This window comes from Physcomitrium patens, chromosome 19 (assembly GCF_059467195.1).
Source record: "Physcomitrium patens ecotype Gransden chromosome 19, ASM5946719v1, whole genome shotgun sequence".
NCBI lineage: Eukaryota > Viridiplantae > Streptophyta > Bryopsida > Funariales > Funariaceae > Physcomitrium > Physcomitrium patens.
Genome location: NC_143428.1, coordinates 2744341 through 2771234, shown reverse-complemented (window position 1 = coordinate 2771234; position 26894 = coordinate 2744341). Strand labels below are relative to the sequence as shown.

At 32.4% G+C, this 26894-nt stretch overlaps 3 protein-coding genes across 3 annotated transcripts; 1 reads left to right on the top strand and 2 right to left on the bottom strand.

The window, feature by feature from the left end:
* Positions 1-1312: 1312 nt before the first annotated feature.
* On the bottom strand, positions 1313-2958 carry LOC112296063 (H/ACA ribonucleoprotein complex subunit 3-like protein). The gene is made up of 2 exons (XM_024548193.3): positions 2830-2958; positions 1313-1780 (listed from the first exon to the last, which is right to left on the bottom strand). The coding sequence occupies exons 1-2, from the start codon at positions 2881-2883 to the stop codon at positions 1640-1642; spliced, it is 195 nt and encodes a 64-aa protein (XP_024403961.1). The 5' UTR covers positions 2884-2958; the 3' UTR covers positions 1313-1639.
* A 13844-nt stretch (positions 2959-16802) lies between these two features.
* LOC112295871 (syntaxin-125) lies at positions 16803-18415 on the bottom strand. The gene is made up of 2 exons (XM_024547890.3): positions 17752-18415; positions 16803-17601 (listed from the first exon to the last, which is right to left on the bottom strand). Exons 1-2 carry the CDS (start codon positions 18264-18266, stop codon positions 17175-17177), a joined length of 942 nt encoding a protein of 313 aa, XP_024403658.1. The 5' UTR covers positions 18267-18415; the 3' UTR covers positions 16803-17174.
* Positions 18416-20362: 1947 nt separating this feature from the next.
* Positions 20363-26080, top strand: LOC112272697 (suppressor of mec-8 and unc-52 protein homolog 2). Its single transcript, XM_024500723.2, has 15 exons — positions 20363-20568; positions 20714-21002; positions 21326-21412; positions 21746-21895; positions 22052-22101; positions 22226-22334; positions 22516-22564; positions 22882-22971; positions 23144-23212; positions 23482-23565; positions 23836-23872; positions 24112-24509; positions 24863-25012; positions 25287-25538; positions 25635-26080. Exons 2-15 carry the CDS (start codon positions 20800-20802, stop codon positions 25917-25919), a joined length of 2013 nt encoding a protein of 670 aa, XP_024356491.1. The 5' UTR covers positions 20363-20568; positions 20714-20799; the 3' UTR covers positions 25920-26080.
* The last annotated feature ends 814 nt before the right edge of the window (positions 26081-26894 follow it).

The window sequence follows — 26894 nt, the reverse complement described above, 5'->3', positions numbered from 1 at the left end:
CACTCTATTGAGAGCCATTGCCGAACAAATGCAGCACCACAAAAATGCAAACTTGCTTCTATGACTCTTTGTTAAGTTTGTGGTCAAATGTTTATGACTGTCACTGATTACATTTCATAAGGAGCCCAATATATAAGGAATAGTGCCTCGGTTGGGCCCAAATGCAACTAAAAAAAGAAATGATTATAGCTTATCATGTCCAAGGGTAAATTTGCAATTATCACAAAAGTATGGGATAGATTTGCTATTATCAAGAATACATGGATATTCTTGATATTTCTGCATATTTTAAGGATATGTATGATATTTTTCCTAATATTTTTGTAGCCAAGTTCTAACTACAATAACTTGATATTTTTTAAATTCAAATTTTGTTGAAAAAAGTAATTAATATACTTTATATATATATTTTAAATTCTTTTAACGGAAAATAATGAGCATTATTTCAACAAGCATTATTTGATAAAAGGTCAATTAATAGCACTATCAATCCCCTACATATTAGAACCCTATAATAATATAAGGTAAAATTGAAACCTTGTTTAAAGATTTTAGAATATTAATATTAAAAAAATAGATTATCGAGAATTTTTTTATCTCAAAACCAACTTAAATGCTCATGGACTTTCAATAAATAAATAAGGACATACTAAATCATTCTTGTAATAATCAAAATTCTATAATTATTATTTGTATATATATATATATATATATATATATACATACATATGAATATATATTTTTCATTTATTATTTTATGGATTTTATTTATCAAAGAACACAATCCAAATAGATTCTTAAAGTTAAGTTGGAGCAGAGTATACTGTAACCAATTTTTCTAAATAATGATTTAGTTGTGGGGGTTTTTATCCATTGCCAAGAATTCATCTGCAAGATTCTGGAAATTGGTGTGGAAATTGTTGCTAAACGAAGTCTTCGTTGTGGTGTACGTCTATTCTGAGGCTGGCCTATCGAATTGACGACCAATATGCTGTTGCTTGACTGCGTACGTCCTCTCCTTCGCACATACTTTGCATACAATCTGCGAGAAATTGATCAGATGAGGTTGAGGCGTTGCACGAGTCGATGATGGAATTACTTGTTCCTCCACAGCTAAGTAGCAGTGTATAGACATATTCAAGGAAATTGTCAACATTACTGGGGCATCAACCGTTAGAATTTGATTATAGCAGGCTTCTTGAATCAAATCCCTAGCAGAGGATAGTGCGCATATAAATGTGGGATTATATTTCACTAGACCAAGAATGAAATAGGTTAAAGCATGAAACATCTTGAAAGAACCATCACTATAGAGGTGAAAAAACAGGGGTTTAAATGATATGTTACTTCACCAAGAATGGTTATCAATAGAGTAGCTGATACAGCAATCTCATTGTCACCCGATCATCTTTACTGTGAAGGACTCAACTCAAGAGGACAAAAGACCACCAACCGATAAGACGTTCAAGGCTAAACCGCACAAGTCATTCCTTTTAACGGGCTCTCTTATTTTAAATGTGGAGCATTTGCCGTCCATTGGAAAACAAGCGCAAAGAAATCGCCACGATGTCTATGTACAAAACTGACCCTCCATTCTAATCATGAGACAACCTGCAATCAGGTTCTCATCTATTACTGTCTAGTAGTTGTGAGGGGGCTGCTGTGTGGGCAACAAGTTGAACCTCTTCTTGCAAATGATCCGATGTTTTGAGAACTTATCATCTGGTGAGAAACGTGCTGGGTGAGCTGAGTGAGTTGCCTCTCCCACAGGCGTTTCTTTCTGCGTAAAGTACATCATTGTTAGACTCTCTGTAGCTGCTTGCCCTAATAAAGCTTCCTGTTGAACGAGGTGATAACTTCAAAGCTTGCATATGAGGTGAGGACGTTACATAGACACTAAATCAACATAAGTAATCCGAGGAGCAGTACACCTCGAGGTTAGATCATCATTCCACAGTCCCAAGGCCTCAGAGTTTGTCTTTCAGCATCGACGTAGTCTCAAATGGTACGGACAAAACTTATCATCATCAGCCGGAACATCTTAACACGGTTAACCCCGTGACTCAATGAGCCAAGTGAGGAGAAATGCTAATAACTATAGCAACCCCTAAATCTGTGAGTACGCTTACAGACTTCTTAGCTTCCATAGGGTTCATGATACTGTGAAATTTGTATCGTAACTGACAACCATCCCGGAGTATCAGTTCCTCTCGGCCGGTTGTACAGCCAACCACGAACACCATTAGCAGAGATGCTACTCTTCAGAATTGTAACATATGCTACCTTTCTGTGGCGAAATGGAGTGCTATTCTCATGATGTTCAGGATTTGGAAACATAACGTCATCATCTGAGCACGGTGAGACATTTAACGAGCGTAACCCAGAACCCCAGTTGGAAAGAACACATCCTAATATTGAGGTGACCTTCAACATAATTAGGATAATTTCAATCTAACCGATTTTGGTAGTATTACAAGTTCAGTTGAGGAAAAAGTGCAACGCAGCACCCACAGAACGCAAAACGTGCAACCCCACAAAATACGCAGGAACCTAACCGCTAAACGAGTGCCAGGCTAATAAGGAAACAGCAATACCCTCAACCGATTTACCAAACCTCTAGAACCCAAATCCAATAAAGCACAGCTATGTGGACCCACTCAGTACCGTAATGCGAACACGGCACCGAGAGCGAAAGCATTCGCTGCGGACGAGTACTCTCACACACAAATCTATAAACCCCAACATTGACATCACGAATCACCACCAATCTAGACAGGACAACCAAAACCCTGAAATGAATAGAACCCTAGTGTTTCAATAGCAACTGACCTTCAGAGTGTACACCTTGTCGCCATTCTCGTTAGTGTAGCACATGAGATACATGGCTGAAGCTAGCACTTGAATCGCTGCTGGATAACAATCCGAAGTCTAGCCAAAGCAAGCAAAAGGTGCGGCACAAGTTCACCTCATGCCAGCTTCGCTATGCTGAGCACTCATATAAGCGGTGAGGCAGGCGGAAGAGCCTCGCGAGGACGACGCCAAAACCTAAACCCTAATTCTGAGCCCCGAACCTCACGGCTTGAGGTTCGGTGAACAGGTTTGGGAGTTGGTTCGGAAGTAGGTTTGGGTGTATTGTTTAGGATGTTCGAGAAATTCATCCATCCGTTCTGTTCACTTGCAAATGAATGTTTTGCTTGATAAAACTGTTACTTTGTGCATTGTCTGTTGAAATGTGTTAAGGATACCAAATTAATATAACTACTTTTAATTTTTAGTTTAAATACATGTTTTTTTATGTTTTTGTGCATCTACATATATATATATATATATATAGATATAATTTACAAAATTTATGGAGAAAGTATTAAACCATGATGATAATAGTAATAATTGTATAATCATGGTTGAAGAAAGAGTATTTGTACATGCATGGTCTAAAATCCATTAGATAAATATGTAAATTGATCAAAATGATATAAAAGTTGAGCTAACAATATTTTTTAAAACAAATATTGTGATTAGAATATTTATCTTTTTAGTATAAATAATATTATAATGATAATCAAGCTTCTTTAAATTAAAGATTTTTCTTAAAAATACACTAAAATTTCTAAAATAAGCTTAGTAAGATGTTCTAAAATAAGGTTCCAATAGTATTCATTGGCATGGTTGAGAGAGGTGCCACATGATGCAATTTGTGCAACAAAATGTTGATCTATAGTCATAGCAATTACATTGGAGTATGTTGTCATGAGCATTTAAATTTACTCTAATAATTATACATATGATTAGGTAGAAGTACATAAAAATAGATTTATTTCATAATATCTTCTAGAAAAGCTTCTTAAAAGCTTTATAGACACTGCTTTGACTTTACACAGGTTTATAATTAACTGGTAGGTTAGAAACTTGGTCAACAAGTTAGTCTTGTATTATATGTTGTCGTAATATGTAAAGTCTTGCTTGAGAATGCTCCGGACAACTGGCTGTAGAAGGTAGAATGGAAATTACAACAACAAAATCCTAACTAAAATAAAATACTAACTAAACTCTAATTAGACTATAATAATGCCAAACAAGCTTTAATCAAATTTAAAAAAAAAAAAAAAAACTCAAAGAAATTTCAAAGAAGCAATAAGAAATCTTAAAGAAATATTAGAATGATCACAAATATCTCTCAAATACATCTCAATTCAATCTTAATTTAATTCTAGATAAAATCCTATTGGACTTCATTCAAACTTTAGGCCAAAACTAATTAAATCTTAAATCCTAATAAAATCCTAAACCCTAAATCATATCCTAAATCCTAAACCAAATCCTAATCAAATCCTAAACCCTAAACCAAATCCTAAACCTTAAACCAAATTTTAAATCCTAAACCAAACCTTAACCAAATCGTAAGTCAAACCCTAAACCAAATCCTAAACAAACCTTAAACCAAACTCCAACCAAATCCTAAACCAAATCCTAATCAAATCCTAAATCCTAAATGAAACCCTAATCAAACTCTAAACCCTAAACCAAATCCTAACCAAACTTTAAATTCTAAATGAAATCCAAACCAAATTCTAAACCCTAAATCAAACCCTAAATCAAATCCTAACCAAATCTTAAATAAACCTTAGTAATTTTTATAATAGAATTAAATCTTAATAAATAATGAATAAATCGTCGATCTTAATTGAAATTTTGCACACTTCTTAAAAACTAAGTTGAAAAAAAGCACAAAAAGTTCTAAAAGGATCGGAATTACCAAATAGACGATTACTTCAAAAATGTGCTCGGGTATTGGCCCACCTCCTTCTCCAATCTTGATGCCAATCTTTCAGAGTCAATATCTCTCCTCTCCACCATTCGATTGATTTCAAAATTCTCATACACATAGAAAAACAAGTCTAATATCCTCTAACACAAATTTCATTCCAATCCAACCAATAGATTGCAAGAAATCTTGAAAATCCTCACTAGACCTAAAATTCTACTTTCTAAGACCTTGACTCACTTAAACCTCAATAATCCTCAATTCAACTATTAGATCAAGCTCAAATTTACAACATATATTGAACACAACTATAACTATTAATCCACAAAATTTCACTCATAGATCTATTACAAAACTCTTGAAATCATCCAAAATGTAAACCCTATTTTATTTCACAAAACCCAAGTCATCTGAAATAAACCTTGACTTTGCAAAGCTCTTACAAAGTCAATAAAAATCCAAATCATCCAAAACCAATGCTCATAGAAACCCTATCCAGTCTGCTATTAAACCTCACTCTCCGATTTGCAAAAGAACCCCAGAATCATCATCGAAACTCGGTTTTGTGCCTCAAGGTCTGATTTCGATCCTAGTTCATAACCGGCCCTCTCCGCATATTAATATCTAGTTTTTCTGAGTAAATTTTGCTAGAATTTATTCTTAATTTCTTTTTAAAGATGCCTATATTATTTATTTTTCCAACCTACTTTGTTTTGCCTTATTTATGGTCCTACAAAGTAAGTAGAAGTCACCTTTCTAAAAGGTAGCATTGGTACCTTTTAATTTTACTACCCCTTTGACTATTAACTATATTTCTAAGATAATTTGTTCTAATACTTTGAACTAAGATCTCCTAAATTATAATAATCTCTACATTCTTTCACCTATTAGTCTTGTTACATCACGACAATGTGTTGGTAGATAATGGAAGAAGGTAATTATATGGTGCACATATAAAAAACTTACTTTGTAAGTTAAGACTTGTGTATAATAAAGTCAACATATATTGGAGGTCCTACAGAACATTGCTACATAGTTCTTAATTAGATAATATATATAGAGGCAAGAATGAAATCTTCTTCACTCTTGTCAACACCTTTCTAGTCCTTAATCTTGTTTCAAGTCTTTTTAGTCTTTTTGTTTTTGGCAATAGCCATTTTAGTTCAATATATTACCATATTTTAGTGATTTCTTAGTCTTTTTGAGTGGCACAATAGTGTATTGACCTTTTAATTCTTTGAAGTTCATGTCCTTGGAAATTTAAAAAGAGTACTAATTTATTGTACTAAAATGGCTATTGTGAAAAATAAAAAGACTAGAAAGTCTTGAAATAAGATTAAGGACTACAAAGGCATTAACAAGAATGAAGAAGACTTCATTATTGTCTTTGTTTTGTTTTAGAAGTGAGTGGATTATTCCACTTTTATTGTTGTGTTTTGAAAATTGTGAACTATGTATCTTTAAACAAATAGTTTAGTTTTTTAACACTGATTTCATTTTTCAAAGATAGAAGATTATCCTTTTTTATAAATTTTTTTATTTAATATTAGAAGTTACAGATTACCATCCTATAATTTAAATTTTTGAATTTACTTGAGTTGTCTATGAAAAGAAAGATCATGGATACTACTCTCAAGAAAAGTGAGAATAGACTTGCAACTATTGCACATCTTCATGAGATTATCAACACTCTAAGAGTGGAAATCTTACAAATTTTCAATGTGAATCATAGAAACATTATTTCTATGACTATAGAAGAAGTCAACAATAGAGCTTAAAGTTTGTACCAATAAGTTAAGCAATTAAGAAAAATAAGCAAATTAAGATGACAATTAAATTCAAGGAATCTTGCTATGATAAGTATAAGAAAAAAATGATAAGTATGCTAGAGAAGTTTGATGAAATAAGATCAAAATTTTAAAATTTTTTAGAAGAAATAAAGCTCTATCTAAAATTGCATCCTTCTCAATATCTTAATGGATTTACTCAAGTTGAATTCATTGGAGCACTTTTCTTTAAGAGTGTTCTTTCTTAGTTTGCACCTTTGATGGAAAAAGATTCATGGCTATTCTATGATTTAAATTCATTCTTGAAAGTGTTTATAGCTACATTTGGAGAAAGTGATTAAAAAAAGATAGCAAAGACTAAATTCATATCACTATGATAAGAATCACATCCAACTACTACATATGCTATTAAATTCTAAAATCTTTTTGTGATGTAGATTGGAATGATAAAGCCTTCATTAGTTAGTTTTAATATGGATTAAAAGATAATGTCAATGATTTAATGTTGAAAATATCACGAGCAAATTCATTAGTGTAATTTATTGCTTAAGCCATTTCATGTGTTAAAGCCATGAATCTCAAAAAAAGAAATCTTCAATACACTCTCATGTCTCTCAAAAGGACTAAAAAATCACTCAAAGATAATATTGTATTAAACTAGATTAGTTATTGTCAAAGATAAGAAGACTAAAAAAACTTCAAATAAGTATAAGACAAGAAAGACATTGACAAGAGTGAAAAAGGCTTTATTCTTGTCTCTATATAAACTATCTATATATATGCCACATAATTAGCTTATTCCACAAACTGCCAACATGTGTGACTTGTGATCAACTTATTGACCAAGTTTTTAATCTACCAATTAAATATAAATATATATAAAATCAAAATTGTATTTATGAAGCTTTTAGGAACCTTCTTTAGAAGATATTATGAAATTAATCTATATTTATATACTTCTACCTAATCATATAGATAAATATTGAAAAAAATACCTCTGTCTATGACAACATGTGACAATTGAATCTTTAAAAGATGCTAAGAACAAAGATTTGGTTGAAGAAGTATAATTCAAGCCATAGTAATACCTTCTGAGTTTTCGAAAGCTTGTCGTTTAAGCTAGAGTCTATACAAATTGTTATAATATTTTTAAAATTTCTTATTAAACAAAAAAACTTATCGGTATCAAAAAGGTTTGTACCTACATTGTAGAGAATCTAAGCATATTTTTCAATATTGCATAAAAAAATAATGTATCACAAAATAAGGAATACGATTGTTAAATAAGAAAAGATATCAAAAAAATAAATTTTTCCAATTACAATAGAGACTATGCAAGTAGAATCTTGCATAATTCCTAATAAAGGTTCTATTCTTTTCTCAAATCCTTCAAATTCTTTTACAATAGAAGTATATTTAAGATAATAAAATCACAAAGTCTTATCCTTATTATATTTAGGAGCCTTAGTATATTTTATAAATAATTTTTTTGTCAAAAAATAAGATATATTTTTAGTTAAAAAAACCAAGCATATGCATGTAGAAATAATATATTGTTATTTTTTGTCTTCTAGAGATGTTATATAAGAAAGTATTCTTTTAAATGTAATAAAAAGTGATCATAATATTTTAATAATATTTAATGTGATTAAATCTCTTTTTATTTTAATTATTTTAAGATTATTGTAGCTAAAGAGGTATTAGTTCCAAATAGATTGGATTTCTTATAGCCTTGATTTTTTTCAAGGTTTAGTTCAAGATTCTATTAAATAAATAAAAACCCATTAGACCAATACATCCAAATTATTATTAATAGGTGCGAGAGCTTTCATATATGCTACAAAAGAAGGGTGAACTTTTGATATATATGCTACATCTATTGTAGATGGAAAAAAGATCTCCATCAAGAATAGGTATCTTCTATCTTTAATTTCACGACTTTTTCATCAATTCAATCAAGCAAAGATCTATACAAAAATAAATCTATGAAAAACATACAATCTAGTATGTATTAAAAAGGAAGATGAATAAAAAAAATCATTTCAAACTAAGTATAGGCATTTCAAATATAATATCATCTCTTTTAGATTCACAAATAGACCAATTATTTTTCAACATCTAATAAATAATGTCTTCTATGATTTTCTTCATGATTTTATTGTCTATTAATTAAACAAAATCATAATTTACTCAAAGACCATAGAAATGTATGAAATTCATATTTGACATGTATTACAAAAACTAAAAGATGTAGAATTATATGCTATCATATTATGTATGTTCTTGCTTGAAAATGCATCATGCACCTAGATAAAGAAGGTAAACAGAAATGCAACAACAATCCTATTAAGAGTAATATAATCTTAAATAAACTTTAAGTAAACTTTAATAATTCTAATCAAATTTTAGCCGATCAAAAATAAATTTATAAGAAGTTACAAAAGAAACAAAAAAGTCCTAAATTAATATCAAAGAAAAACAACAAGAAATCTTAAAGAAATATAAATATAAAATTTTAAAGAAATGATAATAATCTTAAAAAATATTAAAAGAGGAAATTAAAAAAAATAAAAATCCTAAAAAAATATTAAAAATAAAAATTCAAAATAAATCCTAATTAAATCATAATTTAATCCTAATTAAAATATTAATTAAAATCTTAATGGACCTTAATTAAATCTTAGGTAAAATCCTAAATTAATCCTAATAACATCCTAATAACATCCTAAATCCTAGATTAATCTTAATAAATCCTAATAAAATTTTAGAAAAATTCTAATTAAATCGTAGCTTAATCCAAAAAAATCCTAAATTCTAAATAAATCTTAGATTCAAAATCAATTCTAATCAATCTTTAATCAAATCCTAAATCTTAAACTAAATTCTATATAACCTTATAGGAGATTAATAATTCAATAAAAAATAATTTAATTATTGATTTTGACTCAAATTTTACATGCTTTACAAAAACTAAGTTAAAAAATAAATAAAATAATATTAAAGAAGATTAAACTTACCAAATAGATGATAAATCCTAAAATCCACTTGAATATTGACCAACCTCCTTCTTCAATCTTAATGCTAATCTTCTCAAGCCAAAATCTCTTAATTCTATTACTAAATACCTCTCTAAATTTATATATATGTTAAAAATCAAGTCTACTATACACATACATAAATTTCATCTCAATCCAACTAGCAAATTGGTAGAGATCTTTAAAACCCTCATTGACCTTTGAAACCCCATTTTTGAGACTCCAATCCACTTGAACTTCAATAACTTTCAATCTGATTGTTTGAACATGCTCAAATTTATAACACATGATAAGAAAAATTATAATCATCTTATACACTCAAATTACCTATGACTAATACTCAAAGAAATTCTATAAAGTCTTCTCTCAAATTTCACTCTCAAATTTATAAAAGAATCTTGAAGTTGTCATATGTGTATAGTTTTGTGCTTCAAGTTAATAATTGGTCCTCTCTGGATATCAATATTTGATAATTTGAGGTATTTTTTGCTATAATCTATTTTTAAATCTCTTCTTAATATGCTTGTATTAATTTCTTATTTCATTTATTTTGATTTGATTCATTTATACTTCTACAAAATAAATAAAAGTTTCTTTTGTAAAAAATAATACTATGATTAAAAAAAATATTATATTTTTATCATTTATCTTTATTTTTTGATTTCATCTTTTTATTAGGCTCTTCTATAATAACATCCTTATTTTTTTATTTTTTACCATATAATCATGTTACCATAGCTTTTTGAATACAAGAGCTATTGCTTATTGATCTACCGAATAAGACATTGCTATTATTACAACCTTCAAGATGACATAATTGAGATAAAAAATTCCCAAGAATAATATGTCATTTATTAAATAAATAATGAGATACAATGTGTTTGGTATCACAACTTTCGAAGCGACTCTCAATGTTTTGTGATTTTATTTGAAATAGGAACAACTTTAATTGGTGTTTCAAATGTATTATATTGAAAAGAGTTATGAAGGCCTCAACTATGATCAAATAATATGATGGTCTTTTTACCTTGATATGGAATACTATTAATGGCTGAGAAGACCAATCAATAATCTTCAAAGACAATAAAAATTAAAGTATGTAGTAAACATAATTTGTCACACCTTAGATTTTTTCAACATATGATGACTGCTCTTTATAGAATTCGTCCCTTGAATGAGATAATATCATGGAAATATTATTTATTTTCATAATTATCTAAATTATTAACTAAAAATATATAAATATAGATTTATTTTATAATATTTTCTAAAAATGCTTCTTAGAAGCTTCATAGATGTTGCTTTGACTTTACACGTATTTTTAATTAATTGATAGGTTAGAAACTTGATCCACAAGTTAGCCATATATTATACATGTTGGTAGCTTATAGAATAAGTTAGCTATGTAGTGCATATATAAAAAACTTGCCTTGCAAATTAAAACATATGTGTAGTAAAGTCAACACATATTAGAGGTCCTATAAAACATTGCCACATAACTTATAGTTAGATAGTATATATAGAAGCAAGAATGAAGCCTTTTTGACTCTTATCAATGCCTTTGTAGTCATTAATCTTGTTTCAAGACTTTTTAATCTTCTTGTCTTTAGCAATAGCCATTCTAGTTTAATATATTATCATCTTCAAGTGATTTTTTAGTCTTTTTGAGTGGCACAAGAGTGTATTGACCTTTTATTTCTTTGAGGTTCTTCTCCTTGACCTATACATGTTGAATTCAAAATAATGAAGAAATTACAGATCCTTTAAAAATCTCTTGTAGAGATGAAGCTTGACTACAAAGAAGTCAATTTATAAGGCATAAACAAGAGTAAATAGTGAATTTGAAATCATTTCAATTCTTTTCTACATAAACAATATCACGGCACATATAAAGTTGTAGGACATGAAAGCATGGAGTAAAATACAATGACTTTTTAAATGTCTTGAAAAAATAGTTCTTTGATCAAATAAATTTCAAAAATACTCTTATAGCTTATTTGAAGATTGAGAAGGCACTAACATTTACAATCAATTGAGATATTTAAGGATGTGGTTATTGATGAAAATTCTTTAATATGGATGATAAAAAATTTGTGTCAATTTATGAATAGACATTGCCAATTTTTAAATTATTCAAAGATATAAAAAATGACCAAGTTGAATTTATTAAAAAAAAAGTTTTGAATTGCAAAGCATACAAGATAGAGATCAATTCTTTCCATTTGTTTCATCTCATAATCAACTTTGTCTCTTGTAAAGCTTTATTTCAAATGGAAGCATGTCTCATGGATGTTTCAAAAATAATATTGCACATGGATTGCTTTAACAGGTGCATTGACAATTATGTGGCTTTATTTACGAAGGTACTTTGTATTATGAGCTTATAAAAAAATCACTAAGTTCTTTTGCATGTAAAGGGTGTTTTCACTCATTCTTAATATTGACTCAAAGCAAGACACTTCTTATCTTGACTTTTGACTCTAATTCAACCATCAATTGAAGTTGCACAACCTCAACTATCTTACTATTTTGCTTTTCAATTATAAGATAGTTGAAGTAATCTTTATTGGAAGTGCAAAACTTTTACATGTCATTATCCAAAATGGAAAATAAAACTATTTGAAATTAGCACGGATGGCAAACAAATGATGATTAGACAAGTTTTTGATGTCATTGTGAGGATGGTTGAGAAAGCTAAAGATGTTTGCAAGTATGCTGTATTTTGTACAAACTTGACCTCGTAGTTTAAGCTGAGTACATCAAGCTATTTAATGATCAATTCATCAACATCTTCATGGGCATCATCTCTTATTTTTATTAGTAGTATAATCTCATCAAGAAGATAGATTGTACATTCTTAAATTTTATGGATATGCAATGGTTATCCATAAAAAAAAATTGAGTGAATTTTTATGGCAAGTGCATACAATAAATTGTGAGTATCTAGCACAAAAGTTGCTTCCACATATTCCTCTCTCTTCTTGATAGGTGATACAGCTCACACTCAACGACATTGCGGTATTGGGGTAGAGAGAGTTTGCTTCAAGAAAGCGCTGAGCTTCTAACAGCTATTAAATACTTAATCAAGTCTAAGATATAAAAGTACCAAGTTTATATATATGATATTTTTTCTTTTAGGGCAATTAAATCAATACATTAGCCCAAGTACCAAGAAAAAAAAAAAAAAAAAAAAAAAAAAAAAAAGACCCAAATATATGATAAAGTATCCTAAAACCTTATATATCCTTATGAAAAATGTTTCTTGAACTTCAACAACTTATATCTCATGATCGGACTGTCCAAAAAACCTAAAATTTTACATGAAGTATTAATATACTTTCAAAAACTACCACAAAAAAATTCAACTACAAATTCGTTACAAATCTTGAGATATCACCAAAATTCTAATAATAGCTTTAAACCCCAGCTTACATATACTTGCATGTTATTTTCTTCATATCTCACAAAATAAATACTCAAATACCATGAAACTTTGATCTATAGCTTTTTAACCTAATAACTCACACTTATCAAAATTTTGAGCCAAAAATTCATCTAGAAACTCAAGATATGGCTCCAACCATTACTATCAATAAAATGACTCACTTATTGCCTTTGAATTACATGTGTTGTCTTCAATGCCCTATAACTCCTTCATTTAGACTTGGAATTCATCAAAAAATATATGTAAAGTGTAGCTAAAAACGTGTTCTCTCCAATTCCAGGTGCTGATCTTTTAGTGCTCTTTGTATACATATGTTATGCTTCAAAGAGTGATAGTAGATACAAATTTGATACCTTAACTTTGAACACCTATATCTCCTTCATAAAAAATCAAAATCACACAAACTCTTCATCCAAATTATACCCAAAACCTTGAACTTGCTGATCCTAGCCTCCAAAGCTCGAATGCTCCTGAAAGTGAAATCTTGATCCCTAACAAGGCCTCAGGCAGCCTCCTTGAAGCCCATTGGACATGACATTTGATCAATAGGCATGAAGGTCTTCACCCCTTGCCTTCATCCAACCATACCTTGCTTTCATCCTTCCCAAAAAGCCTTCTAATAGTTTAGACTTTTAGCTTTAAATTCCAACCTTCTCTTAAGCTTTATACTAAATATCTAAATCCTACATAATATAAACACTATAATCAAAATAGATAAATATCCAATTAAATTTTCTTATATCAATTCTCTTTAAATTTATTTACTAACCATTCTAATCTACATCAAGACTTACAAACATATTATATGTCTTAATTAACTTTTACATACTATAAGCACTTACAATATGACAACGGAGATAATTTCTACTATTGTAACTCGCTTGTAAAAATTGAATACTATTTTGAATCAATGGAAAGCTCAACTTTAAGGCTTCATTTGATATTTGGTGGATATGTATGAAGTACAAGGTCCATATAGTGCAAAGACTCTAACCATGGCTTATACTACTTCAAAACTGATCATTTGCAAATCTTAATGTATAGCTCTTACAAGTATAGAGGCTTGCATTCAAGATCAAGGCATCTTTGTGATGAGCCTCATGGCTTCACTATGCATAGTAGAAGTCAAGGTCATATTTATTAGATTTAACTACATCTATTATTGTCAAATATTGTCACAATAATGATGCATGCAATAAAGACATTTCAATAGTGTTGTTATTGACATCCAATAAGAAGATTTTAAGAATATTCTTATAATATTTTAGAAGATTCTAAAATATTTTTAGAATATTTTAATAGGTTCTAAAAAGTTTTAAGAGAATTAAAAAAGTTGTTTTAGAAGGTTCTTAGAATTGTTTTATTTTCAAGCAACATAGGAATTTCTTGAGGAGCTTTCTAAGGTTGCTTCATCTTTAACCAATATAGAAACTTCTTAAGAAGCTTCTTAATACCTAATATATATTGGAGTCAAGATCGAGGGAATCTTTAGTCTCAAAAATATATTTTTTGTAGCTCTAGCTTGCCTCTCTTGGTATTAATCTTATACTTATCTACTTAAATAAGTTCTTATTAACTTTCTTATTGAAATTCTTTTGTTTTATTTCTTGTTGGATCTCTTTTACATTGTATCTTTGACAAGTGTTGCTCCTTAATTTGTGTGCATTACAAACATCTCTATTATACATTTCTATCTATCAGCACAAATTGTTGGTAGAATCAGCTAGGTAGGATGCTCAATCCATCAAGGATATTGAAAATGACCACCAAACTATGGTGCATATTTATGACAAGGAGATCATCTTCAAGGACTTTGTTGATAAATACTCTAATTTGCAAAAGCAAAATTATGTTAGATGGAGTCATTGTGATGGTGAATTTTCACAACTTCAAAAAAATTGTAGAAGATTGGCCTCTATTTTTGTAATATTATCATTGTCAAATGTGACATCTCCATGATTGAGTGGGAGAAAAACAAGTATAGGCAATGCCTCATGGATTTTTTGCTTAAGAGTATTCTACCCTTTAAACAATTTGATGGACTTTCTTTAATTTGATGAGGATTGATGTTTTTGGACAACTTTATAGATGAATTTCATCCATTTCAAATTTACCTTAAATAAAACTTGACTATGATCCTAAAATAAGCTAAATTAGGTATTTCAAGGAAAGTCCTAGTATTAAGAGGCCTTGTGATAACACATAAAACAACTTATATTTTTCATTAAAAGTACACAAAATTATCAAGTTGGTTTTAATAATCATTTCAAGTTTTGATATATCTAATGCAATAATTAAGTTATGAGATTGTGTCTTTTATATTTAAAAAATATTTTTTATTTTTAAATTTATTTCATACAATAAAAATTGTCTCATTATGAAATATAAACAATAATAATAATAATAATAATAAACTTATCTAGTTTGATTGATTATTAAATTTAATTACAATACTATTAAATATTATTTTTTGTAATAGGATATATTCACATTGATATAAGATATATATATATATATATATATATATATATAATTAAATATCCTCACAATTTTGTCATAACAGTGAACATTGTAAGTACTTTTTACCACAATGAACATCATCATTTTTGGGGTACTGTATTTTGGTTCCTATACATGCATTGAGAAGTGGTTAATTTGTTGTTAATATAAAATAAAATAATGTTGCTTGAAATGATTTATTTTATAATCTAAAAAATAAATCCCAAACTTTGATGTCAAATCTGATTTATATTTCAATCACCTAATCAATCAGTTGACTTCCTACTTAAGCACAACATCAATCCATTTTTTGTTGTATTACAAATTTAGTGCAAATACATCATGATCATTTCACAGTAAAAAGATAATTATTGTAAACTAAAATCACAAAATCAAGCCCGGATGGCAAAAACATATAAGTGCTTTAATTTGTATCATTGATATAAATCACAATGAAAGCAATACAAATTAAAATTATCAACAAAATAATTTGGATTCATATTGATAAATAGTTATTTAGTAAGTTTATAATACACAAAGATGTAATAACACATGCAGTAAAGAAAGAAGTATGTGCATATATATATATATATATATATATATATATGCTAATTAAATAAAACATAAAAAATTAAAACATAATTATTGAAAGTGATAAACTATTTTAGATTAAAGAAACAAGTTGAAAATATTGGATTACCACTTGCATTAATAGTTGAATTAATTTGTATACATAAAAAAATATTAAAATAAAATGTTTCTTTTAAATTTTTATAATATTTTTTTATCAAATAATATAATTTTATTGTTTCTATTATTTGCACATTGCAAAGAATTTTATACCTACTTAATATTAACAGAGTATGTTACAGAATCAATAGGATTTTATATGTTTATTAATTCTTAATTAATTATTTTTAATTTCAAATTTTCAAAAACATACTTAAAAAAAATTACCGAAAAATATCAGTAAACTATATTTCATCACAATTTTTATTTTATGTTCGAAACCAAATTGTCACTGATCTGCTATATAAGAAAAATCAAACACATATATGAGTCCACTGAAGCTTTAAATGTTTTATTCAACATAATAAGAGAAGATATCAGAAATTATAAATTATATTTTGAAAATATATGAATATTAAAATAAACTAATATATAAATAATAATAATAATAATAATAATAACATACTTCTCTTACCAACCCACAAAACTTTATATTGCAATATATTACCCAATCATACATAAATCCATTCAAGTATTACAAATAACAATAAAATAGTTGTATATGCACACGTATGATTCATTTTGTTACAACAAGTCAAAAATATTTGTTGTAGTTTGTTAGCCTTATCAATGTTAGCCTTGCCAACCCTAAATCACGTAAAATAGTAGTGTTTGATAAATCCAATAATGCTCATTGGTCCAACCCCAAGCAAGCCGAGTCTCGAACGCCTCAATTCAAAACCTATTAATTTAACTGGCACAAATTTCGACGCAATTGCGGGTTGACCCCGAGAATTCAGGTCAATGATCGAGGCTTCGAGGAAAGAGCAAGTGTCCACGGGGTAACGTAAGTTTGCCGGTGAACCTGCGCCATCCCCTGTTTTTCAAGAGCGAGCTCAGATTTCTGAGCTTTCCTATGGAATTATTTTAGCAATTTTTAAGGCGATGATCAGGACAAGGATGAGAACAATGAGCAACAAGATGGACACACAGGTCCACTTCCGTTTTCTGATCTGACGCCGCCTCGCGGTCGCCAATTGATCGGCACCGCGGTGCGTGAAAGACGTCGCGCGATTGATGTTGTCCTGGATTTCGTTCACCATTTGGCCCTGCGCATCCACCAGCACGGAGATGTCCGTGAAGATGTTGTGAATCTCCATGAAGTGCCGCTCGATCTCCTTCACGCCGTCGTGCCGTTCCTGAACCTCTCGGATGGTCTCGATTAGTTGGCCTCGGCCTTGCTGTCGGATGGCTTGTTGCAGAAAGGTTTCGCTCTCGCCGGTGCGGATCATGTTCTCTGTAGTTTCTTCGTCGGCTTGCTTCCCGGTGACGTTGTAGTACCTGCATGAAACACATCGCGATCAGTCCAAGGCATGTGAAGAAATTTATTGCAATGACGAAACGTTCTAATTGTTTTGTTTTGTTATTGTTTTTGTTTTGTTTTGTTTTGTTTTTTTTTTGAAGAGTGTATCTATGGTGATCGGGACCTACCTGCGAGTGATGGTTTCCTTGTACTCGTCCATCATTGTTGCACGCAGCGCCTGGAACTCGTCCATGAGCTCCTTAAGTTTCTTGCGTTGGCTGTTCGTCAATGCCATTCTCTGGCGGTCTGTGGTGGTTCCCTCCTCACAGCCCTTCACTTGCCGATTAGCGAGATTCGATTTACTCAGCTCTGCCAGTTTGAACTTCATGAATTGCGCCGCTTTAGTCACGGACTCTATGTCACCGTCCATCTCCGCCCGAATCTCTTTCAGCTCGCTTGCCTTGTGAGTTCCTTTGGTTTTCTCATGTGCGCTCTGGAGCTTAAGGAGAAGGATTTTGACATCGTTCACTTTCCCTTGCACTACCCCTATCTCACGAAAAAAATCTGCCATGCTACTCGGATCTGCGTCTAAGCTTGTCATCTGAATCACACAACCGCTCTCAACATCTCCGAAGGTATCTTCGCCATTTCCTACCTTCCCGCCCTTCCCGCCCTTCCAAATGCCCTTAAACAAGTCACTCATGGTTATCAGACTGTGAAATCGCGACAGAAGCTTGAACACGCTCACCAATTACAGATGCTAAACCTAAACACCTCACGCACACCACCTAAAATGTAGCGTTCCTGAACTGCCACTCTCAAGATCGCTAAAAAGCGCAGCTCGGAACGCACATTAAGATCTCATAAACAATCTCCGAGACGAAAGTGCAAGCAGTCCCGGAAGGATGCGGACAGATCTACCAAATCCCAGTCCTGAAGCATGCAATTGAATCCTACATCATGCGAGTACGACGTGTACACATATGTACTAAGTACACCCTTCGGAAGCGCTTCGTCCCCGCTTCGGAGCGCCCTCTCCTGCTAGAAAACTGTATGTCGAGACAATCCATGAAGGTGACGTGCAACTTTGAAGACGAGGATGACTCAAGCACTTTTTTACAGTCTCACGGTGTATCGTTGCAGGTGCTGCAAGACGCGCATGGACACCGGCACTCACCAACTTCTCTGAAAGCTCGCCGCCCTGGTTATCGACACGGAGGTCACTCCATTTTCCGCAGCTGATGTAAGGGACTTTCAGAGGAAACCAGGGATGCGAATCGGTTGTTCTGCAGGCTGTGGGCCCGGAGATGGATCCCGAGGGAGAACCGAATGGACTGGCTATGGCGATGAAGGCACAAACGAAGTGAGACCAATGAACTGCGATATTCCGCCGAAGCCCGAAGCCAACACGATGGGGTTCGACGGATGGATGATATAAGACGAATAACGAACGACGCGTTATGGATGATGAGAGATGGCGGAAGATGGATGACATGGTTGACGGACTGAAAGGTGGATGGATTTTCTATTATTATAATATTTAATAGGAAACATTTGCTGATAATCAAGTATTTAGTAAAAAGTAAACTGATTGAAATGTGTATATATATATATAGAGAGAGAGAATAGTTATTCTTGCATCCATGACTAGATCCATAGGTCTTATGCACTAGACAAGATCCATTCTAAAATCTGTAATCAAAGACACCTTTTGTAAGCAACATGGTATAATATTTAATTTTAGATTTTATCAATGTGATACTATTCAAAATAAATTCTAAAAATAGAAAATATCTATACTCCATGTTTTTATTAAAATCACATCTACACTAAAAATAAAGAAAAATAATTTAAGGTTCAAACTATTAATATTATTAATATTAAACTAAAAAACTATTTTAATACATTATTATTGTAAATTTTAAAAAACATACTACATAAATGAGGAAATGATAAATATATATATATATATATATATATATATATATAAACCAAAATACTGTTTTATTTTTATTTTATGAATCATTATAAATATTTAAAATTTGAGTAATAACATATCTTGAAGGTAAAGTTTAAAGTATTGATTGTAAAAGGAATTTGAAATTATTATTGCCAGATAAAATCATCATTGATACAAACTCAAATATTGAAATGACTAAAATTTGGTTTAAAAAGGAAGCAATCAAAAAAAAAAAAAAAAAAAAAAAAGTATACTACATATACTACTACTTTATTAATATTTTACAAAAACATTACCCAAACTTATGTACAATAAAAACCCGAGCATGATAATACTAGCCACAATCAAAATTATTTGGATATAAATGTATGATAGGTTCTTGTTATGAAAAATAATCTCATGAGGCCACACACAAAACTTTTGTAGAAATTCAATTTAAGTTTAAATGCTAATTTTATCTCAAACTTAAGAAAAATAATTTTGTTAATATAATAACACGATAATGAAAATATTTTAAATGTAAAATCTTATGAGTTACACAAACTTCAGATACTCTTTAAAGGAGTAAGAGATATTTATGGAATACAAATATATATTTTCAATGTCACTTTATATATATATATAAAGTGACATTGAGCAATTGAATAAGATAGAATTGGTATTATTATTTTAATAATATATACATATTAAAAAAATGCATAGACAAATGAAGTTATTTGATTCATTTCTGAAAAAACTTTAGTAAAGAATACAAAATCAATTCAACAATACGAGAAGGACCACGGTCTTGCATCCAGACTGAGATAGTCTTCTTTAAACGGTGCTCCTCCCATGACCGCAGTCTCCATCGACGAGGGCCTGGAACTGCCCGCTGCTGTTTCGCACAGGCCGATTGTGTGCTATGGCGGACAGTAGGATTTTGTGCTGCTGAAGCGCTTGATGATGGGAATACATCGCTGCTGTGAAGGCGCTCGCGAAACTTTAGCCAGCAGGCTGTCCGCTTGAATTTGCAGCATCGAATTTGGACGTCATTTCAGTGAGAACGGTAAGTATGAAGGCGCTTTACAACTACAAACATTTATTAACCCTTAGGATTGGATTTCGGAAAGTTGGGGTGCGATTAATGCTGGCGTTTTCTGGATCCGAATTCTCAATACGTGGGTTTTGTATGAATTTGGAGGGTTTTGCAGATTGGAGTAGGGTTCGTGGGGGCATTTTCTTGTGTTCGTTTTGAAGCTTTTCAAGAGCCAGGGTTTTTGATAGAGAGCGTGAAGGTATGGGTTCTGAGGAGGAAATGGACGACATGCCAATCTCGAATCCGCTGCCGCCACCGCCCCGGCCACAGGGCAAGAATAATCGCAGGGAGAGCTTAGATGCAGCTGCAGCTCGTGCCGAGAATTTGTCCAATGCTGATTTTCGGAAGATGGTGATGGACACGCCGCGACGAGGGGAGGACAAACAGAAAGAGCGGCCTCGAGGGTTGGACGCTCTCTTGCTATTATCGGTTTTGATATTATCATGCTTCAGAGTTTGTTGTTATTTGATTTTTTGTTGGGTCCTTTCTGTCGTTGATTTATCATGTTGTTCTATTTTGCATTAAAGAAGTTTACGTACATATGCAGCAACTACTAGGGGTTTATGAGTTTAATCTAAGTATCTTCAGAGTGTTAAGCTCAAATTCTTGGTGATTGGAATTTTTAGGAACATGAAAGTAGTCATGTGCTGTTCTCCAACGTTTGTCTTCATTGTCCAATATTTCAATTTCTTAAGCTTTTTTTATGAATTTTTGGTTGAACTTGTAGTCGTCCGAGGCGTGCCGAGGATGGTGCTGATGGTGAGGTCGATGGCGAGAAGCGGAAGGAGCGCAAATTTCGTCCTAAGCCGAAAGAGTACGTTTTGTGCTTCCTTCTTTCCATTTTTTGAAAACTAGCATTATCAATATTTGACAAGGCCACTTCTAAATCGTTGGCCCAGTTTCTGTGAATGAGGTAACAGCTTTGCTCATACTGTGAGAGTTGTACTTCTAAGCTTTTACAGTTCGCTGTTTACAGTTTTTGCGCGTTTCTACATACTGGTCCTTGAAGTAAGTAGGTCGTAACCACTGATTTGTTAGTCATGATTTATTACTGCACTCTTCAGCACACTTTTATGAATGGATACCTACTGGGACTTTTAAGCTTGAACTCGCATTTTAACGCCTGTACAACATGGAATTGTTTTAGAGAGGAGAATGCTGGCGAGGACGCCAATCTACCGAGGTATCGTGATCGAGCTAAGGAGAGGCGGGAGGATATCAATCCCGATTATGATCACACATCTGCTGAGCTTGGTTCATTGCATGCTTTGGGACCCCCGGGCACAGCTGACATGAGGTATCTGAATCCTACAATCCTGGTTTTACACGTTTGTAAGTTTCCCTCGTTTTTTGTTTTTTTTCCCTCAGAGGGACAGGATTCTGATCTCCACGCTGAACGGCAGCATTATCCTAAACCCATATTAATCATAGTCTGTTTTGGGCTTCATTTCAGGTTAACCGATGCACACAGAATTTCTATCGAGAATTCCAAGTTTCTTGGAGGTAAGTCGTCCCAACTTCAGTGTCGTGCCCAACGTCGTATTAGCATGAATGAAGTACCTCGGAAGGCTTCGCTCAGTTCAAACGTACGCCTGTTTTGTATCAATTCTGACACCCTTCATTGTAGGTGATGTTGAGCACACGCATTTGGTGAAGGGGCTTGATTTTGCTCTTCTGCACAAAGTTAGGAGTGAGATTGACAAAGAACCTGAGAATGAGGATCCTGCTAGTCAGAGGTACTCTATGGTGTTTGTGTTATCTTGGATTTTGTTGAATCATTGATGGTTTCTATTGCTGTGGGGTTTACTTGCCCTCGGATGGTCTGTTTACGAGATGAGCATTTCGATGTTTTCTATGTACAGTGTCATTTAATTAATATTCAGCTGATTTCTAGTGGTAACGTTTATGTTTTGACAGGCAGCAGAAAGAAGATCAAACCATGGCATTTCGCACGGCTACTGCTAAGGTATAACCAATCAGAACCTGTGAGTAGCTGAGTGCAGTGCTCTGACAGGTTTTATTTTGTCACAAGTCAATCACATGGATTATTCAGGGTTATTAAGACTTTGTAATGATGACTAAAATCACGTGTAGACAGACGAGTGTGTTACGAGATTATTGAAAGTCCTCTGAGTTTTGTGACCTGGGGAATTTGTATTCGTATTTCTTACAGACGAGATTTAGAATTTGATAGGTGAGCTTATCGTTATTAGTAGCTCACGACACATTGCCAATCACCCCTTTACTCTTTTTATAGCTTTGCTGCCGAACATTTGTGTGCAGATGGTGTATCAATGGATTTGCAAGCCGCAGACAGTTAGTAAAGTCAATTCAATGTTTCTACCAGGACGTACAGCGTTTGTATTCGACATGGTGAACTATTTCTAACTTTCAATATCCTACTTTATGGAGGATGAAATTTTGTATCCATTTGAAAATCGACGGCCTCTTAAGTTCAACAAATCCTTAGAAGTTTGCCAGCAGTTAGTCAGGCATTATAATCAGTGATGGATGGTTAAATTCTCTTTCAATTCTTGTGATGTAGGATGGAGAATTTGCACATGACATCCCTACTACTGTTCATCGAAGTAAAGCAGATTGTCCTCCTCCACAGGTCTGTTATCGGCTAACTTTCTTGGCTGGCTGGCGAGCTTTCTATTTTTACCTGCGTTTTTTTTTTTGTTTTTTTGTTTTTTTGTTTTTTTGTTTTGTTTTGTTTTGTTTTTTTGTTTTTTTTCTCTCCCATGCGGCATTTTTTTTTTGAATCATTCTGCCTTTGGTTATTTCTGCGATGCTCTTTACTGGCATTGAAATCTTTTTATGATCGCCAAGTGACTTCGGAGCTGGCAACAACATGCTCACAATGTGTCGTAATCCTTGCAGGAAACAGTCACAGTGGGTGTGGATGGGACAGTGCTGGAACGCATTGCAAAGATCATGACGTATCTTCGTCTGGGTGCCGGGAAGGTTTTCTCTTTTTCCTACTTTAAAAAATCTTGTCCAATGTCACAGTGTATATAAATTCAAGCACTGTGACAAACGTAGCGACTGTTGCTTTTTAGAACACAGGGAAATTTGGTCTTGATTCAGCTAGGAGCATGAAATTATATAGTCTTCATATCATCTTCATATTATGCTAGCATCAGAGCCAGTCATTATTTGTTTGTTCGTGTGTGTATATATATTGATAGTTATGAAGAGTGCTTGAGTGTTTATTTCGTTATGTTTCTTGTACAGCCCTTGAAAAAGAAGAAGAAAGACAAGGAATCTAGAGGTAATATGCCTTCATGACCTCTCTTCTGGAAATGTACAGACTGTCCAGGGCTACAAGCTTGTTTGGAAGATTACATTTGTATACCACATTTGCATTGCTACTACACTAGACCTGTAGATTGAGATAGTTCAGTGTACTAGAACTGTGGATCCACTACTTCCAGGATGTCGGGTGATTTTAAACATGAATGGATTGAATGGGCCTTAACATTGTGGTATGAATCATGGTACGGATTGCAGCGAAAAGTGTATCTCTGGGGGGTGAAACACCTTTACACGACGGGGAGAGAGGCGCTACTAACGGGACAGCAAATAGGTCCCATGAGTGGGAGAACCTCCCACCACCTCCCCCCCTTCCACCTCGCAGGTTTGGTGAAATGAGGGAATCAATTAGTATAGATCAGGCTGCTGTTAGCAATCTTCCACTTCCTCCTCCACCTCCACATCCACCTTCTAGGGATGATGATATTTTCGAAGGTGTAGGGACTGATTATGTGCCAACAGTACGAGACAACGACAGCCCCAAGTCTGAGGATATGGAGGAGTCTCCTGGTCGGGATAATGAACGACCTTACTTTGGTGAACATTATGGTCCCATGCCACCTTCTCAAGACTTGAATCCAATCTGGCAGCATCAAGTATGTATAGCTTTCTTTCTCTTGGTACATTCTCTTGTACATATTACTTAACTAGTTCTTAATATGTCGTTCAAGGTACATTGGGATGTCTTCTTCTTCTTTTTTTTATTTTTATTTTTATTTTTTATTTTTATAAATTTAATTAAATTTAAGTTTTTAGATCTTTTAATGCAAACTTGTTTACAACATGGCCGTTTGTGAGTTTTCATATTCGTGGGAACTTTCAGCATGTAAATTTGACAGTACAAGTCGTTAATTTCTACAATTTTTAAATTTTTTGTTTATTTTTATTTTATTGTGAGGAGCAGTTTGAGAATTTGTCTCAGTTGCTAATAAAAATCTGCTCTCATCAGGCCACCTATGATGCTTCTGTTCAAGGACCAGCAATGCCGTATGCATCAGGAGAATGGACTGAGTATCCACAACCTCCTCCAGAACAATATGCAGGACCATGGCAACCTGAGCAGTATCCTGGATATATGGAACATTATCCAACTGCAGCCGTGAGTTTCTTCTTCTTATCTTATTTTACTTCACTTCTTATGTTTAACTTACTTTGTTTATTGAGGTTGTGACGTTTATAAAGTCTGTTTTTTGGAGTTTATATGCTTGTGGTATCAGATTCTATATGTTTAACAGAAAGTTTGCCACCTATACCGATGGTATTGATTTGGTCGTTTATAATATTCAGGGAAATTAGCTCTAGTTGTGAATATTTTGTGATTTTGTACAAAAGTAATTACTATTGTTACTGAGATTTAGTATTGAAAAACTCAGGTTGCAAATCCGGAGGTTCAAGGAGATCCACACTTGATGACGCAAGAAGAGAAAGACAGGGGGCTTGGGTCTGTCTTCAAGCGTGATGATCAGCGGTTGCAGCAACGTAGAGAACGTGATGTTCGTGAGAAGGACCCCAATTTTATCTCAGAGAGCTATTCTGAATGTTACCCTGGATATCAAGAGTACAACCGTGAAATTGTGGGCAGTGACGATGACGAAGATCTGACCAAGATGGATATGGGTGGCAGAGTACGTACATAACCCTTTATGCTATCTTCTTACATGGTTGATTAGATAGCTTTCATTTAACGCTTGGTTAATAATGCCTATGCTCTGTTGTTGCAGGCCAAAGGAAGGTTGCATCGTTGGGATTTCGAGTCTGAGGATGATTGGGCTAAATACAATGAGCAAAAAGAAGCTATGCCTAAAGCTGCATTCCAGTTTGGAGTTAAAATGCAGGATGGCCGCAAAACACGAAAGCAAAACAAAGACCAGAAGCTTACCAATGAGCTTCACAAAATCAATAAGATATTGGATCGCAGAAAGACTGGTAAAGGTGGTGGGTATGAGAATGACGATCGGGGGGGTTACGAAGAGGAGGGCACTCCTGCGAAGCGTTCCCGAGCTTAAGTACTTTTGCAACATCCTATATCGTAGTTCTTGCAGGAGTTCTGATTTTTGTTTAGACTTGCTTCAGTATTTAGATCACTGCAGTTGTCAGTAAATATTGTACCCAGCTATTTGACATCTTTGAATGTTAAAATATAGTAATAATAAAAATTTCCATTAAATTTGTTTGATAACTAAAGAACAATAATAAACGAGTGTAGAGGAATGAGTGCAAGAAGAGGTGTTGGAAGATAACAAATGTCAGAAAATGATTATCCTTGGTTGGAAGACGACATATATTAAAAGACAACAAGTGCATTCATTAATCTATAGAATTAGGTAGCTTCTGACAATTATATCATCATGTGACTCTTTGTGTTTTAGCATTTTTATTCATGTTTTTTTAAGTCTTGTAGTATTTTTGAGATATATATATATATATATATATATATATACATATATTTTTTTTTATGTAAGGTATTATACTATATGTGACTTTGGAAAATTTTTCTAATACAATAAATTAGCAGACACATTTCTTTATTAGACATTTGTTTATAGTATAGCAAGTTATAACTACATGCTTTTCCAAGAACTCTAATTTTTTCTTTATTACATTATTATCCACCTTAATAACATAAACCTCTCTATTTATAATAAATCCGACATAACTTCTCTAACATAACTAGGTAACAAAAATATTATCTTAAAAACGTTTTGTTTGGTGGAAGCAATCTTATTAATTGTGAGTGCTAAGAACTATCATTAGATCTTGTATATATTTGAGATTTAATAGAGAGTTTTGTGCCATTATATTATAGATAGCTTAATCTTAATTCCTCTCATTTTTATTCTCTCTCATACTTTCTAATAGCCATAAGACATTAAATTTATTAATATTTACTTAATAAAACTCTAAAAAATATTATAATTTATTTTTGGTTTAATTTGATTTTTAAAATTCATGCTTTTGTCTCTAATCTAAATGCTTACAAC

Excerpts from the sequence above, each read along its gene's own strand:
- LOC112296063 (XM_024548193.3), bottom strand. The coding sequence starts at position 2,883 with ATGTATCTCATGTGCTACACTAACGAGAATGGCGACAAGGTGTACACT. Across the intron at positions 1,781-2,829 it reads ACAAGGTGTACACTCTGAAG|AAAGAAACGCCTGTGGGAGA; the intron begins GTCAGTTGCTAT and ends TACTTTACGCAG.
- LOC112272697 (XM_024500723.2), top strand. The coding sequence starts at position 20,800 with ATGGGTTCTGAGGAGGAAATGGACGACATGCCAATCTCGAATCCGCTG. Across the intron at positions 23,566-23,835 it reads TTCGTCTGGGTGCCGGGAAG|CCCTTGAAAAAGAAGAAGAA; the intron begins GTTTTCTCTTTT and ends TTTCTTGTACAG. Across the intron at positions 25,013-25,286 it reads AACATTATCCAACTGCAGCC|GTTGCAAATCCGGAGGTTCA; the intron begins GTGAGTTTCTTC and ends TGAAAAACTCAG.
- LOC112295871 (XM_024547890.3), bottom strand. The coding sequence starts at position 18,266 with ATGAGTGACTTGTTTAAGGGCATTTGGAAGGGCGGGAAGGGCGGGAAG. Across the intron at positions 17,602-17,751 it reads AAGGAAACCATCACTCGCAG|GTACTACAACGTCACCGGGA; the intron begins GTAGGTCCCGAT and ends TGTTTCATGCAG.